The sequence below is a fragment of the Carassius auratus genome, unplaced genomic scaffold, assembly GCF_003368295.1.
Source record: "Carassius auratus strain Wakin unplaced genomic scaffold, ASM336829v1 scaf_tig00215868, whole genome shotgun sequence".
Taxonomy (NCBI): Eukaryota; Metazoa; Chordata; class Actinopteri; order Cypriniformes; family Cyprinidae; genus Carassius; species Carassius auratus.
The window spans coordinates 538,901-556,733 of NW_020528283.1; the positions used below are offsets into that span (position 1 = coordinate 538,901).

General features: G+C 39.6%; 1 protein-coding gene across 3 annotated transcripts; it reads right to left on the reverse strand.

Moving 5' to 3' along the window:
* Positions 1-114: 114 nt before the first annotated feature.
* On the reverse strand, positions 115-17,611 carry rusc2 (RUN and SH3 domain containing 2). Of its 3 annotated transcripts, none has more exons than XM_026261482.1 (13): positions 17,307-17,611; positions 11,580-13,276; positions 10,889-11,426; positions 8,613-9,278; positions 7,959-8,156; positions 7,607-7,753; positions 6,960-7,036; positions 6,673-6,859; positions 6,500-6,605; positions 4,593-4,639; positions 3,351-4,410; positions 2,781-2,957; positions 115-2,650 (listed from the first exon to the last, which is right to left on the reverse strand). In XM_026261482.1, the coding sequence occupies exons 2-13, from the start codon at positions 13,116-13,118 to the stop codon at positions 2,467-2,469; spliced, it is 4,926 nt and encodes a 1,641-aa protein (XP_026117267.1). In that variant the 5' UTR covers positions 13,119-13,276; positions 17,307-17,611; the 3' UTR covers positions 115-2,466. The 3 variants fall into 3 exon arrangements, with proteins under 3 accessions (XP_026117267.1, XP_026117268.1, XP_026117269.1); XM_026261483.1 differs by having other exon boundaries at positions 2,411-2,650; positions 6,685-6,859; positions 17,307-17,610; XM_026261484.1 differs by lacking the exon at positions 7,959-8,156 and having other exon boundaries at positions 2,411-2,650.
* Positions 17,612-17,833: the final 222 nt, after the last annotated feature.

The following is a 17,833-nucleotide window of genomic DNA, read 5'->3' on the forward strand; positions in this document are numbered from 1 at the left end:
GCAAACAAAAAAATGCAAACAATCACTAAATCAATATAATCATAAGAAAATCACTCCCATTAAAACAGTACTTATCATAAATACCTAAATGAGAAAAAAGGACAAGAGGCTCTGCATCAGTGTTCACATGAGCACTTTGTTATTGACATCCATACATGATGGTAATGTTATAGGAGAACAACATGGTCACAGGGGAAAGAAGAGCCAGGGGAGCTACAGGTATTGTACAGTATATACAGGAAATATTTCGAGGATCAAAGCAGATAGAGGGAGAGAGAGACACTGCACAAACATACATCACCCTCCAAACTAAAACATCCTCTTTGTCACTGGTGTTTACCTTCTAATAATCCGCATGGAAAACAGTCTGATTCCAGTTTTGCAAGCAACTGCAATGGGACCAACCACTTGTGAGGAACCACTCTTGAATCCCATTAGCAGATGCTTTGGTTCAAAAAGGCACTGGACAGCTATTTCTCTCGCAATCTCTCTCTCTCTCTCTCTCTGATATTTAACAGGTGGACTTTAGTGGAAACCAAAGCATATTTGGAAGACCAACAGACAAACCTGAAGTGGCCAAGACTGACCAAAAAGCAGCAGCACTACAATCTAGATTGCGCAGCTTTTTGTGAGAGCTATTTCTTCTCATAACATAACATCCCAACAGTATAATGTACGTTTGAATGGTTTTAACTGTTAGCGTTGAAAGCTGTTAATAACAAAGTTAATAATGTCATTTTCCTTTTGAGAACATGAGACTGCATCATATTTACATTTACAAATACACAAAATAATGAGTAATGCATTTTATAAATTGAAAATAATATAAATCATAAAACTGTTTTAACAAAAACATACTTGGACAATCATCTATTGATGTCTCAATAAAGCAATCTGAAAAAATCAAATCAAAATTTTTAACTTTAAACAAAAGCACATCTGGTGTCATACCAAGGGCTCAAGATTATTTGAAATAAAAAGTTGATCAAGTTGATCATTCTCAAATCCTGAAATAACGATGTACAATACACAATACACATTCCCTTCCATAAGGCCTCACCTTGAATTAAATTTAGCACATATAACTATATGTAGTTATAACTATATGCACAATGAGGAATAATTTTACCGTCCTTGTCTAAATGTCTTTTTTAGTGTGTGTGTCCTCTGCAAAAGCAGAGAAAAGTATTTGTGTATAATATTTTAGCATTGAAGTGTCTGGAGGATTACCTTCACAAGCTGGAGGAAATCATCTCATGAATTAAATTTATTTGAAGGGGAACAGATTCTCCAAACCCCATTAAACTAATTTTTGCTCACCATCTATTCAACTACTTGCATAAATCTCTATAAATCCATTCCTTTCTATCTATACATCCATCCGTTCATCAACAGACACATCTATCTTAATAAATATAGTCCAAACAGAATCAAAAGCTCCTTGAACCAAATCAATACAACCAAAAATATAAAGTAGACAAACATAAGACATTTCTTCCCTTTTTTTTATATCAACTGCAAATTGTGCAAATGTTGATATAGGAAGGAATTATAGCACATTTAAGGTTTAAGATGGAGCTTATTTCAAATCTTTAAATCCGTTAATATCAGCAAAAGCAAAACATTTGTGATGCACTCCATCACATGCAGGCAATCTTACAGGCTGTAAATTGTCCATTGAAATTGGTGAAAAAGCTTGAAATGAAGGGACAGAGATTGAGGTAATTGCATTAGCGTATTGATTAACCTGTCAAAGCAGCACAAGTTAGAGAAAAAAAAAATGACTCTGGGCAGACTGATTTTCCTTGTTCTGTTAGGTTGGGAAAACTTCTGTCTTTTTCAACATGTTAATGAGCTTTAATTCCTGTAGACTTAAAAACCAAGGCATCCACCTTTTCAGTGATGTACTATTCAGCTTCATACAGTTATTTGCACAAACAGTTTGAGAAAGAGATATTTATGAATGACCTCCGGTTTTCGCATGACCTCTGAAGGGCACATGCACACACTGTCAGTCACAACACATGAGATGATTAACATTTAGATTAGATAAAATCATACAGTATTTAATAAAGACAAGGCATATGTGCCAGTAGTGTCATCTAACAACTTCACTTGGTTTTTAAGTTATTTTTAAAAGGCTATTGTCATTTATGATTACAAGCTAAGTCGCAAAATCCCCATTGCAAACAATTTCACTACTCAGTAACTAGATCTACACTTTCTAATCACTGGTTGGCTCAATGCTGTTCACAGAAATAAAGAGGGTGCTTTCACAACAGCAAAGTGTGATGTTTGTGTGTGTATGCGTGCACTGGTGTATTGTTGTTTACATACACATGCAAGCACATAATGAATCCCTCAAATTCATCCCTTGTGCAGCAGATTTTATATTCAGAAAAGCAGTGACCCTCCTCTTTGTCCCCAACTGCATCTAACACCTGTCTCAATCGAAGCCGAAGAGTTTCAGCGCTCTTGACTGTCCTCAGTCAGGGTGACGTATATGATGGGAACAAGGCCCTGGATGTCGCCCAGAGCACACAGCAGCCAATCAGAGTCTGCCCTGCTGAGCACCTGCAGTACGTCACCTTTCTGGAAACTGAGCTGCCCTGGCTCTGTGGCTATATGATGGCAGAGCGCCTTCACTTCACTGAAAGAGGCATACAAAGATAGAAAGAAAAAGAACATTTTAGTTAAAATTTTAAGGTATGGTAGTAATATCTTTTCATTTGCAAATAATTCCAATTAACTAGTCATTCTAACTCATCTAACAACATTACCATGGGACTTGTCTCAGTGTTGGGGCATTCTGTGTTTGTGCTTGTTCAGTAGGGCCAAGGGGGGATTCTTGGCTTTGAGATGTGAGAGATTGTTGCTCTGCTCTTTTTCCCACTCCAACAGACTGAGCCATCAGATCTAACATGGAACGGTCGAGACTCAACCAACCAGACGGCAATCTGAGACAAACATATAGGTATTCAATTAGCTACAAGTCTAAACAAGTGAAGATGAAATATGGACCATCTTCATTTATAGCAATTATTTGTGTTATGAAAAGGCCAGTTTACACCAAGATCAATAGCTATAATGTTCTAATAATTGTTCTAATTTTAAGAGAATAGAGAAATGGACATCACAATGATAATGAGACAAAGGAACCATATCAGTGGAATCCAATCAGCCAATCAGAACCCATCTTACCTTAAAAAGCTTGAGCATTCAAATTGGGAGACAACATAACTGGAGCATGTGCTTATAATAATCAGAGCGTTATCATCCATTGGTGTGGGTTTAGTTAAATATAGTTATTGTTCTTGGTGTGAAAAGGCCGTAAATGTTTGCCAACTCACCTTTGTTTTCGGACTAGTTTCTGCTCACTCTTCTCCACCTTGCTTGCGTTTCCAGCTCCAAATAGCCGACCCCAGCGGAGCACCTGTGCCGACCCATCCTCCCCTGCTCCTGGCTGGGCCTGAACCCTTTCAAAGGCATCCAGGCAGTCTGGGTGCTTTTCCTTACTCTTCTTCAGCTCAGTGAGGACTGATTCCGGTGGACTTCCCATCCATGATGGCTTCCCCTTTGTGACTTTGGTGGGTTCTGACAATGCTGATTGGTGGAGGACACCAGTGCCAATGCTATTAATATTACTACTGCTGGTTCGACAATGTTCCACCTGTTCATGCATCTGCTGAATGGCCTCAGCTCCCTCAACCACACCTTCTCTAGGAGGTGGATGGCTTTTCCGGTTGCTCTCAACACCACCTTTCCTCCTCTTCTCCAGCTTCACAAATTTTGAGCCCTCGGTGGAGTTGTCGATGTAAACCTGTGAACTTTGCATCAGCTGGTACCACCAGCCAGCTTGTCGGTTTCTCTGTTTGGCTCCATCTCCATCCCTTTCTCTCCTTTTCTCCTTCTCACAGTCTTCTCCAACTCCCTTCATCCGGCCAGCACACCACCCGCCACCATTTATCTGTCCTGGGTCACTCTTCCTCAAGCACTCTTTGCCAACTCCAGCCTCCTTATCCCGTGATTCTGCTCCTGCACTCCTCCGCCCGTCACATTTCATTTTTAATCTCCTAAGCCGGCTCTCTTCATCTCTCAACAAGAACCTTTCTCTCTGAGGCAGCATTCCCACTTCCTGTGCTCCAGACTCCAGCGTTCCACAGCCTCGCATGAGCTGAAAGGTGGAACAATCTGATTGGTCGAGGCCTTGGCGAGCAGAGCACAGCTGTTCCTTGCGTCTCAGGTGTTCTTCCCCTTTCTGTAGCTGGTGTGGCTCAAATAGCAAGTCAAGGTCAAAGGGCAACAGTGAGAGCGGTTGAAGAAGGAGCAACAACTCTTCAAACAGTGGCTGGCAGGCCCCTTGAGACAGGGGTAGGAAACCCCATGGGTGGTAGTGGGCTGCTACGATGTCTGAGGAACCATGCCAGAACAAAAAATGCTAAATATTAGAATTATGCTGGGAATAGAGTATGAGAAACATACAAATATTGGCTCTGCTTCACTATTTCTCTGACTAAAGCCAACTGCTCTTGAACAAGACGCTAAAAATTAATGTTGCAGCATGAATGTAAGAGCAAATATCATGGTCCTACCTTCATGTGTATAAATGTGATTGAACCAGAATTCCAGAGATCGCAAGCTGAAAAACAGTGAAGGTGAGTGTTGTAAAATCATGGACACAAAACTACTGAGGTAAAATGCAAATCTGTAACTTTACTGCACAATAACAGAAATAATACACTTACACCAGAGGCAGGGGTCTTCAATATATTTTTTTCATTATATTTGAGGTCGGCAAGATTAATGTTTTTGAAAGAAGTCTGTTATGCTCACCAAGTCTCCCCTCCCCCAAAAGAAAAGTTATGTTGTGAAATATTATTACAACATTAAAAATAGATCTATTTCAATATATTTGAAAATATATTTTTTTCCTGTGAAAAACAGCTACATTTTAAGCAGCCATTACTCAAGTCATCAATGTCAAATGGTCTTTCAGAAAGCATTCTAATATGCTGATTTGGAGCTCAAATTACTTTTTTTTTTATAATCACATTTGAAAACGGTTGTTAATACAGATATGAAAATGTTGTATTTGTAATTTGTAATTAACGTAAATGGATTAATCGGAAAAAATTAAAATACAAATAATAATTTGCCTTCGACCATGCAGTACTGCTGAAAAACTCCTAGGGGTTGAGGACCCCCTGTTGAAGACCCCTGGAAATCTGTTTTAAAGTGAAATACTACAAGTGCAACAACAAGGACCCTGGAAGTGATTACTGCACTCTGTATCGATCTCAAGAAGAAGAGTGACCACAGTACAGAGTGAGACAGACAGATGAGAGAGTGAGAGAGAGATCAGTATGCATCAGAATGAATAATTGAAACTAATGATCAAAGTGCTGTGCGTCTGACTATAATTTTAATAGGAGTGGAAAATAGTTTGCACAGGAGCTGAGATGACTACGTCAAGGCCCTTCAAAGCAAAACTGGAGCCTTTGATGAATTCTAAAGACTTCTCTAATCTCACTGCAGAGATTTCGACAGGAAGATTTTAGTTTTTTTTTTTAGACCTAGTGCTAATAAAAAACATGCCATCGATCGGTTCCAAAACCTAGTGAGCTGCCTACCAAAACTCCATTTTAAGACACCAATCCTATTCCAAAAGTTAGAAAATGGCTAAATGTTTTAAAAGTTAAAATGTTAAAATCTAAAGCAATACTGCATGTCTCTTTCAGATAAAGCAATTTCTATATGCAAAGCATAAAAATGCATTTATATTACATTTTTTCCCCCATCAAATATTAGGAGTTGGCTCTCAATTGTTGTGATTAGACTATCAAATCTGAGGAGATGCAATCTAATCTAATTAACTTCATACACAGAATTTATTTAATCTTTTATTTTACTTTATTTGAGTTATTTCTTGTCATATGCCATTGGCTAAATTCATGATCCAATACTGAATGTAAAGCCTCTTCTCTTCAACATTGTTATCAAGATAAGATACTGCAGTACTGCAATGCATTTAATGGTCAAATATGTTTTTTATATCCAAGAAGATTAAGAAGCACAATCCGTTCCATCAATCAACTAAAGACGGAAACTATCATCCTTCTATCTGAACATCTCACTTGGTCTGTGTTGTCTATCTCTCGGGGGGCTGCTAAAATAAATGTAAGTTCTCAAACAGTGCTTTAAGACCTTTGAAAAAGTACAAATACTCCATAAATAAAATTTAAAAAGCATCAAATAACAGACCCTCCATTTTAAAGGCATTTCCAATTGAAAAAAATCATCCTAGATGGCAATCCAACAAATTGCACAATATGTCAATTTAGAAATCAATTTTGTATTAAATGTTGATGCTTTAACAAGCAATAAATGTAAAAAAGTACAAAAATGTGATTTCATAAGCAGTATGAAGACAAGCGTGATTAGAAACAGTGAAAGGAAGAACAGGGAGATGAAAAGAGAGAGAAAATTGAAAGAAGCTTACTTTAGCAGGCCGAAGATGAAGGCATTGAGTCTCATACTGTGATTGGTCAGCTCAGAATACTGACTGACTTTAGAAAACAGACTGTGTAAAACCCGTGTAGAGGGACCTAGGACAGAAAGGATAAGCATAAATAATTTCCTTCATTTCCAATCATAAAATAATCACCTCCATACCTCCTCTCATACCGAGTTGTGTGGAGGCCTCCACCACACTCCAGGGCTGGTTTTTGCATTGTCCGATGATCAGGTCTAGTACATAAGCTTTCAGTCCATCACGCAGTATCTCACGAATGGCAGGACAGAGGTACTTTAGAATAAGGTGACCCACGTTTGGACTTACAGAGCTATTGCCCAATTTGGCCTGAAAGAGACAGCGAAAGGGTAATGTCAACATTTGCACTGCCTTTAGTGAGACACGTAAACTAAGTATACAGAGTTTAACACTGTTATTTCAAATGTACCTTTACTCCTGCATCCCGGCTGGTGCCAAAATGAGCCACTATCAGATCAACTGCTGTGTTTATGGCCTTCACCAAACCTAGTACATAAGGACAAACAGAAGAGACAAAATAGAAAATATTCCATTATTTTATTTATCCAACTCTAACTAATAGTATGTACACCCAAACACATGCTGTCATGTGCTAATGCAGTTTAGAGGGTCTGATGGGATTGTCAGTATTTGATTGGAAAGCAAAGGGCCTTGTTTGACTGATATGAGTACCCAGTGGAAAAAACATGAAGAGACAAAGATTTCTTCCGCATTCTAGTCACTAGGGTACACATAATAATCACTGCAGTGTGTATGCAGCGGATTAAAACTAGAATTAATTTGAGAGCTAAAGGGCTCACCGCAACAATAAGGCTTTAAAGATGAGTTTCCTGAGGTTATTATACTGCTATGTCTATATGAAATTTATAGGTAAATCTGGACATTGTTTAAACTGCAAAATAAGTGAGAGAGGCAAACGTTCTGGCATAAAATAAAGACTGACATGAGATTGGCAGAAACTGTGTGTTTTGTCCCTTTAAGAACTTAGTGAACACATGCTAGGCCACTGTTAGCAGTACTACACAAAAAAAAAAAAAAAAAAAAAAAATCACACACCTTTCTTCTGCAACAAGTCTATAGAGATGGATTCTTCAGTATTAGCATCAGGAGATAAGCAGAATTCCTCTGGGGGGCGCTCTGTCTGAGAGAAATAATCAGGCAGGAATTCACTGTAACACTGCGGCAGTTGCCTCCATGACTGACCTATAAACAAAAACAACATCTGTCAGATAAATGCAAACCTACACCAAATATAGACTCTTTGCTAGACAAAACAAGCTGGTGATAACAAAAAAGATAAGGTCATTGTCACACTTAAGTGTTCACTAACTACAAATAAAATTATTCCAGCCCCCTTTCTGTCTCTTTCCCCTCAACCCCTGTTGGGTGATAGAAATTGGTTCAGCACCATTAAGTCTGCCGAAGCTGAGTGGTTGTTTGGTGGGAGGGAAATCAAACACATTGCGTCGCATGACTCGAGATCCAGGTCTCTTGGTTTCCAAAGCACAAGAGATAGAATGAGGGCCGTTTTTACCACGCTCCACACCCAGAGGGTTCTTGAGCCGGTACTCTCTCCATTTGAGTGCCTGCGGGGAAAGGTGGTGCACTGGGGGGGGCAAAATGGAAGAAAAAGGGGATGGTGGCAAAGAATGGATGGAATACGAAAATAAAATAAAAAGTATTGGTGAATGGATGGTAAGATAAATGAACATACATACATAGGGAAAAGTACCAAAAGAGAAAGAACAGTCAGAAGGGTAAGATAATATTGTGGAAATGCCAAAGTGATGCAATGGAAAAAATAGGCAGAAGGGGCAACAGAAGGGAAAGAAAAGATAAATTGTTAGCAGTATTTAAAGGAAAGAATAGTATGGAAGCTACGGCTTTGTTCAGATAGGCAGCCAATATACAATTGTTTTGAACTATCCAACTCAAATCAGAAAAGAAGAGCAAAACCACGTTAATGTTTTTTTTTTGAAATAAGAAAAAAATATTATAAAGTCATAAACAACACAAGGCAATGTCTAGACTGTGAATTCACAAATTTTTGCTCCAAACCTACCATTAGGCTGTTGCTGTGTCACACACGTGGGTAAAACCTTCACTGGCTCTTCCTGTGGCGCTGGTTCCAACTGTCCGAGAGGACTGAGACCTGAGCTGGGAAGCGTTGGCAAATTGCCACGGTGGAAACAGTGATTTCTAGTGGGCAATGCAGGCATTAGCAGACTCTGCTTCATCAGCGGAGGTGGAGGCGGTGTAGGAGGTAAGGGAGCAAGTTTTGGAGTCTCGGTACGGATGGCCATTCCAGTTGGAGTATGCTGTGGCAGAAGACCTGCAGAAATGGGACAAGAGAGGGAACGTGGTGGTCTCGGACCACCAGGGGTCGGAGTGCATGTCGAGCAGGTTCCAGAAGAGGTGGGTGCACCTAGGAGGCGAACTGGGGAATAGCTGCCCAGTGGGGATGGCCGCACTGTTGTAGGTGCGATAGAGGTGCCGTGAGGTGGCCTACAATCTTCTTCTGAGTCATCTTCACCTCCCTCAGGCGCTGTAGCCCCTCGAGCCTGCATTTGGCTGATGTATCCGTCCAGAAGAGGAAGGAGAGGCTTCGCCTGAGGTTTCCCAAACTGGTGCTGGAAAGTGAAAGGCTGAATGGGTAACGAAGTCGGACGTTGATCTTTGCTATAGCGAATCACAACTGGAGAGGAGTCTGTGGAACTAGACAGGCCACCTAGGGGGGAGAAAAAGATGAGACGCATAGATGAGCAAAGAGGGTTTGGAGATAAAATAAAACAGATGAAGATTATCATTTAATGCAGTAATGTAGGCATTAACTAAAGCTATCTAAAGTTCATAAAACATTAGGAATAAAAGTAATTTAAGTGATACATATCTAATTATCATATGAAGAAAATTATTTGATGGAAATTTAAAACAGAAAGGCTATGGCAATAGCACAGTATTTTACAACAGCTGGAATAAAACCCAGCAGAAGTAATAGCAACAACAGAGTCTTATGATGAAACTGAAACAAAACCATACATAAAACTAAATTCATACAACTATGTCAAAAACATACCTTAAAACATTGCTCCAAAAAGTTAATGACCAGCAGTGGTACATAAACAACCAAGACATTATGAGCAAAACAGCCTGTTTAAGAAGCTCCTCTGTTTGTGTGTGTGTGTGTGTGTGTGTGTGTGTGTGTGTGTGTGTGTGTGTGTGTGTGTTGCGTGTGCTCTGACAGGCACACAGTGTGTGTGAAACGTCACTCGGCTATTGCGCAAACGGTTTGCTCCACGTGCCTGAGAACTCATAATGTCAGAGGTCTTAGGACACTGCAGTACCCAGTCACGGCCAGCAGGGGCAGCACAGCACTAACCACAAAGAGAACTAACATGCATTCCAGCAACAAAAGCTAACCTTTCTGTTTATCAAACTCATTTTGCCCATTTCTTTTGCTTTGTCAAACATCCTAACCTAAGTATTAAACTTTATCATGTAACTCTAGCACTGTTTGTGCAACAGTCATGAATGACACCTCACATAATGCATCTGGACAGATGTATTATTACTAATCTCATCAGATTTGAGATTGCCTGGCAGAAAATAAAAAAACCATAGACATACATAAAAGAATATTTTACACAAAAATTCTGTCATATTTAATTTAACCTTATGTTGTTTAAAACTCACATAACATTTATTCCTCCACAAAAAGAATAATTATTGGAAAACAGGAAAAAAGGAAATAGTTAAAGCAAAATTATTGGAGATACTGTATTGTATTGCATAGAAGAAAGTCATACGAATTTGGAATGACATGGGTAAGTAAAGGATGACTGAATTTATTTTGGGGTCTTAAACTTCCAGTAAAGATTTTTTTTTTTTTTTTTGTCTGTTTTGTTTTGACCTAGACCAAAATAAGGAATGACCCAAAACATCCTTGCAACACTCTAGCAACCAAACAGTAACCGCAGATCAATGTGCTGAAAACACTCTTTATCAACAGCCAAGCAACTGCCCCAAGAGGAAAGAGTGGTACATTTTAGCAGATGCTAATCAAATTCGCTTGGAAAATGACAATCAAAGGGCAATCACTGAGAATACACAATGTTTACTAGCTAGGTTTGAAATGTTAAAGAAATAAAATGATGAAACTCAAATTGTCATAACCCAACCAAAACAGTCAAGAATGCAATCAGGCTTCTGGGTGCCAGACTGCACAGTGATATAATTCAAACCCAAAACAATTCAATCCAGAAAATAAACTAGCTCTTACAAGTAACACAATTTAACCTTCCTCTTTTTATAAGATACAGTGAAAAAACGTCTCCTTACCTTCTGCTTTGGTTCGAGTCTGTTTTCCTGCTCCCCCTGGAGATTCTCGCAGCGGTGTACTCCGTGATCTATGCGGAGAGGACAAATCACAGCTCCCTTGACTATGGCATCGAGTGAGTGGTGGCAAACTGTGGCTCTGACCCTGTGGAAGGTCTTCCAGGATGGGCAAGAACTCTCCAGATGAGTGAGAGTTCATGGATGTGGCCTCCATTCCACCCCTCTGTGATGGTGATCCTCCGGTTCTTCTCTTATTCCTCGCTATTTCAGCAAATGAAGTGACACGTGGTGGAGGTGGCGGGCTAGGGGCTGCACTCTCACTAAGCCCAACAGGGCAGCTGAGCATGCGCTCCAAGGACCCAAGGCGAGGAGATGGTGACTTGTCTAGATTCCGATCGTAGCTGCGAGAACGAGGTCGACTGCTCCCCGAAGCGCCAACTGAACTGCAGGCTGCTGTAGGTGGGGAGATGTTGATATACACCTGCCCCTCAATTACATTGTCACGGGTAGATTCAATCCCACATGAATCCTTTTCTTCATTCTGGCATAAGAAAAAGCAAAGGATGTAAATGATGTAACAAGTTACAAGAAAAATAAGAAGGTACAGTGTACATATTGCTAAGGAGTATAGAATGAGTGATGGCACAAAATGCTAAATACAAGCTAACACCATATGAAGCAAATAATATAACACCTCTTCTTCATCCTCTTTCATTTGTTGGAATAGGTAGTATTCTGTTGGCTGAGTGGGACTTCCTTTGCTGTGCTCATCTGAGCAGCTTGTGACCGATGATCCCACTGGACTGGGAGAGGACTGGGAAGAAAGGTCACATGTCACCAGCTTGTAGTAATTCTGCGTTGCTACAACCAAGCGAGCTTGGCTTTGAAGACATGAGGTGAGTTCACTGGCAGAGGTTTCAGTAGAGGCCAGTGTCTCGCTTCCAAGAAGGTTGTGGTAGGAATTACAGTTGGCATCTAGTTCCAGAGTGGCGCCTTGTGGCTGAGATACAGAAGAAGAGTTTGCATGTTCTTGAGTGGCTAAAGGATGCTGAGGTGTTTCACTTGGGGAGGTGTGTAAGTCCAGGTAGAAAGCTCCATGTCCACTGCTACATTCTGTTCCGCACATCCCAACGAGCTCAGAGACAGACGAGGCAAAGGATTGCTCGGCAGAACTGTTGATATTGAGTGACTGTTTGGCTGGGACAACATTGTTCATCTTGTTGTAAATCGTGCTGAAGTTAACCAGCACTCCATCTGAGCTATTGCAGGAGGAATCACTGCCGTAGCCCTGGTGACACTCAGAAAATGATTCATGAAAAGGTTCAGGGTATGGCTGAGAAAGGCCACAACAGGAGCAATGTGGTGCTGCAAGACTGGAACACTCCGAGCTTCCTCTGCCACCTTGCATGGACTGGTCTTCATAATCATCATCCTCACCCCATTCTTGCTCACCACAGTCCATTGAAAGGGTGGAACCACTGCTTCCGAAGCGCCGCTGGCTATCTAATCTCAGCAAGTTCAGTCCCTCCATGTGAGTAGACAAATCGAAAGTCCCACCTATTGTGTGGTCTCTCTGCTCTGCTTCCCCACTAGGCCCATGTGTGGAACTCCACTGTTTTTCTGTAGAGCCATGCAAGAGAAAAGGTTCAACAGTGAACTCAAGGTCATGCAGGTGGAAAGGAGGCAAGTCTTCATTTGCAAGTGCTGCATTTGAGATTTCATGCGAATCTCCATGCAGGTGAAAAGAGGAGTCTTCCAAATATCCGTTCAGATTGTCTTCATCTTCATCATCTTCATCTTCAGTGTTGAGCAGAAAGGGGTTACGTCTTGAGTTCAGCCGTTCATGTGTCTTCAGCTGCAGGCCTTGAGCTTGATCTTCAGAATTGCTTGAGGTGAAAGAGGAAGTGTCACTTGCCATACTCCCTTCTCTCCCACTTCTTCCATGTTTCTGCCCTCCTCTAATTCCTCCATCCCCAAAAGTATCACTAGAGCTAAGGCTGCTGCTCGATGTCTGTATGAGGCTGCTGTACACCAATGCCTCCCGCTGAAGAATATCTCTCTCAGGTAGGGAGGTAGTCCGGCTCAGTCCCAGATTCTCCGGGCAGCTGAAAGGATTACTGTTCCTTTTCAATGGACTACCACAGCACTGTCGTGAGCTTGAAACCTGGCAGTGAACTAGTGGAATGTGGTGGACAATAAGAGTTTCCCCGGCTATCTTAGGTGGACTGTCCATCTTCCCCTAGTGGGTTAAGATGAAAGAATGTTTGTATATTTGCAGAATGTGGTTTTCTGAAGACTTTAGTTCACACGTCCAATGCCAATCCGTGGTTTTGGAAAGTGGGGAATGTTAAAGAACAGGTTAAAGAGGATCTCTTGGCTGAAGGTAAACATCTGGAAAAAAGAGAGAAGACAGGACTCAGATTTTTAAATTATCTTCGCTTAAAACATAATATTCAGTGTTGATAAGTGGAAAAGGGCATTTTAGTTGGGCATCTCATTGTGTAAACATATATTTTCAACAAAGAATGTTAAAAAAAGTGCCAAAAATACACAAAAAGAAACTTAAAGACAAACTAACAAATGAACAATTAACTAAATCCAGGTCACAGGCTCCTTAATCTGCTCACAGTCTATAGATGATAATGTATTCAGAATGTAGACAATATATAAATACACTGGTATATGAGTAAATACATAATTTACAATTTCAGTTTAGATTTAACATAAAGGAAATACAACACAAAAATACTCAAACTTACAGGAGTCCATGCCATGAAGGAAACTAAGAATGGATTACGAGAGTTGACTAATGATTACATATACACATATATTTAGATGATTGCATATACGGTAATCACCTAAAACTACAAGTAAAATGTATTTCATAATTTCTTGGGAGTAAAAGTAACTTCATTTTACCCCTGAATGGAAAACAAACAGACAAAAAAACTATATCAGGACCTTAATTGTAGAACTGAGGTGATCATTTAGAGATAACAAAAGATTGCAAGGGAGATGGTGAGGTCTTTATAAAACTAAACTCTTACTTTCAGTGCTAACAGTGATTTTTATATATATATATATATATATATATATATATATATATATATTTTTTTTTTTTTTTTGACATTTTTGCAACTTTTAAATATGGGAACAGAGCAAATAGGACAGGAAATGATAGTGAAATTCAGGAAATTATGGAAGATGAACTCGCACAAACATACAGTATGTGTTAACCACTAAGCCACAGCTCTGACCATGGCTCTTATTCAGTATATTTTTGCTGGTGTACCAATGGTGGCGACTTCACTACAGAGTCACTAGAGAGGAAGGGAGGGGTGAGCGGTGGATATTTAACTTATTTTAGAAGGGTGGAAATCTTGAGGGAGGAAATGGCTGTGGGTCAGTGACCTGTTGTTGAGACTCAGAGTGGGCAGACAGTTACAACAAAAAGAAATAGGACGTGCAAAGCTTGCCAATGACCTAAACAGTCTCTGTGAAGTAGTAGAGCCTATTACATCATCTGAAAGTCGCTGTATGTGTGTGCCAGTGTTGATAACAGTTGTCCCATTGTAGGCTACAGGCACGAAACAAAATCAATGGGGAAAAAATTATTATTATTTTTCTAGTTGCCCAAACATGGACACTCAATCAACTTTACTTCATGTTCTACCAAACTAACCTTGAAAGTAGTGCACTAAAAAAAAATTTCATAAAATATAGTAATGCACCTATTTTTCCTAATATTGTTCTTGTAAGCACATTTAATATATTGCCAATAATTGTAAGCAATAATGGACATTCTGTGCATTTTACCTTAACAGAGAGGAACCATACAACAGCGAGAGATCCTCTGCAAACAACACCTGTCAATGAGAACCCTCACTGAACCGTCTGTATCCTCCTGCAGTTTGGCCAGATAAACTCCCTTACATAACATTCAGTTGTTCCTGCCAGTCTGTGTGTGTATAAGAAAAATATATTCTGAACCACATTACTTTAAATTATTTTCTTTTCAAATTGGTTGTCATCCAGTCCACAAAATTATTTTCAGAAGGACTTTTGGAATGCTACTCTATAAGCTAATTCTTAAAATAAAAATAAAAAATAAAACTTTTAAAGTTGGCATGAAATGAAAATTATCTTATGTACATAAACTCATGTATTTACTAAATGCATGTCATTTATTTTATTGTGAATTATTAATTCTAGTATATGCTTCTTTTTTTAATCTAAAAATATCATGACTTGATCTTCTAATAAAATGACATACTTTTGATTTGTGAAGTTGGACTTCTAAATGCATTTAGTCTGCTGAAACTCTGTCCCATCATAATTTACAGAAAGCTTGCATTCAACAAATATGACACCATCCAATCAACAACTGACGCATATAACCAAGTCCCACCATTCAGTTTTCTTAAATGATCCATTTTACTCTACTGTACATCAAAATATGAAAGAAAACAACTGCCACTAACTCTGTTCCATCAAGACTTTAAGAAGATTCACAAAGAAAAAAAATTGTATTCTTAGGGTCTCAACAAACTACTCTGATGATTTCCATTTCTAACTTGACACTGCAGGAGAAACACTGAAATAAATCTTAGAGCTTAAATTAGTTCACAGTCTGGGCCTCTATTTCCAGTAATTCATGAGTCAGTTTAGCCTGACTTCTTCCAATCTGTCACACACTCCTGAGACATACTGTATGGGAGTAACCAGTGATAGACTGTTAGATTGACCAGGGCAATTATTTGGCTTGTATTATTGGGTGAATTAGTACCATTTGAGCTACACCACAACATCCTCATCTATTACTGTAGTAAATAAAATGAGAAAGGCAAAGAGGTCCCTGATAAGGGGGCAGAAAAAGCTCCTGCTTTCAAGACTAATGGTATAACTACAGGCCATGACAGCCACTACATTCCACAGACTAGGTGTTTAGCTACAAGATCAGACAGACAGCTGCACACAGACAACAACACGGCTTCTCACACAAGCACAAACACAGAGAGGTTTGGGTAAAAACAGGCTGTTTGAACTGTTATGCAATTGTGTTGTAAATTTGGAATAGAATCATTTTGTTTTCTACTATAATTTTAGATGATTAAATGTTATCATGCAAATTTAGACTAAATTATTGACACTCTTTTGCTTAACAGTAGAAGAAGAAACTGACTAACTGAACATAGCCTATTTGAATCTACAGAAAATTATTTGAATTACAGGCTGTGTTGACCAAAATATTGTAATTTAAAGTCTTTAAAGATGGATGTTAGATTCAAACAGCCATTTTGGGAACTTGAAGTAAGATAGCAATAGCCTGGAAATCGAAAGAAATACAGGTTACAGTCATCAAATGATGAGTAAACTTTCTTTGAATAGACTTCTAGAGATAAAAAGGGTTTACTGGTTAAAAAAAAGTGTGTATCTTCCCAGTGACTCGTGTTTAAATGGACACTGTCAAGAGCATCCAAAGTGTTTGTTTATCAGAGTGTGCATTCTAACAACATTTATACAAGAAAGTTGCAGACAATGCTTATAGTGGCGGATCCTTCAATTAGTGCCACATCTTCTGACTGTTTCATCTGTTACAATTTTTGTCACATACAGTAATAAAGATATATATGTGTTTACGTGTGTGTGTGTGTGTGTGTGTGTGTGTTAGAGAGAGAGAAAGAGAGAGAGTATCTTCGAGATTTTTTAGCATTTATATTATGATCTATAAGGCCCGATGTTTTGAGGTGATGAAGTGACTGGTGTTTATTCACGAACCGCTGGTGTTGTGATCGATATGCGCAAACACAGGCCTCATGCGCCCATTTGACAGAACAGCAGCACGCCCTATATCTGTGGGCCTATTTAGTGATTCATCACTTGTATATTAATCTCTCTCTCTCTCTCTTTTCAGCCTTTTTTTTTTTTTTACATAAAATCCAACATAATTCTGAAAGCCAAGTCGAAACACAAATAAATAATGTAAAATCAGCATCAAAACAAAAACAAAATATACAACCGGTCCATGACCGCTTGTTTCTTTACACTACCGTGCATCTCATGGACCCTGATTACGGGAATTAATTATTTTAAAAGCTAAGAAACCCACCTTCAAGATCGTAAAAACCCACTATGCAGACATTTAACGTTAACGATGATGCGAGCGTAAAAACGGGCGTATGAGATAACGATGCACTAGCTCGCACGCGTCTACAACGTTTGTATTTTATCATTTTTTAATAACAACACGCATAAATGTCGAGTTAGTTCATTGTTAATAATGAACAAAACCACTCTCTGTTAAATCTGACTCGGCAGCAGTGATGTAATATTTGCCAGCGGGCAGTCCCGTTAGCTTCCACCACACCGCGTTTACCAAATTCCCATTAAATTATAAAACCAAAGCCATATTTATACTCACGTTGTCGATCAATGTAATCTCCTAGATTTCCAGATGTCTCGATGTCAAATCACGCTGAGCGATGGCCACGTTTGGGTTGGTTTTGTGAAGATACTGAGCGCAACAGCGGCGCAGGGCTGGAGCGCGCGGCGCGACGTCAGGATCGAGAACCCTCCCTGACGCTCAGACAACAGTGCGTCCTCTTAAAACACTGACTTTGGGGTATCTTCACGGTAATACACGGTCATAAATCGCGTCTTCTGGGTCCAGATGATCGGTTTTGCATACTGTGGTTTGACAGCGTGAGGGAGGGTGGGTGGGTTGTTTAGACTGCTGGTTCCCTGCAGGCAGCTCTTTGTTCAGCCTACTCTCTAGTCATTAATAGAGATGCATTTCTCATTGTTTGGTCGAAGAATGCCTTCCTTTACTCTCAGACTCGGAGTTAAATAGCTGTGGGGTCTCATGAATGTCTAAGGGCCCATCTGTCTGGGGGGCCCACCTAATTTTAGTTGGATATGAAAGAGAAAACAGGGAATACAGCGGTTCCA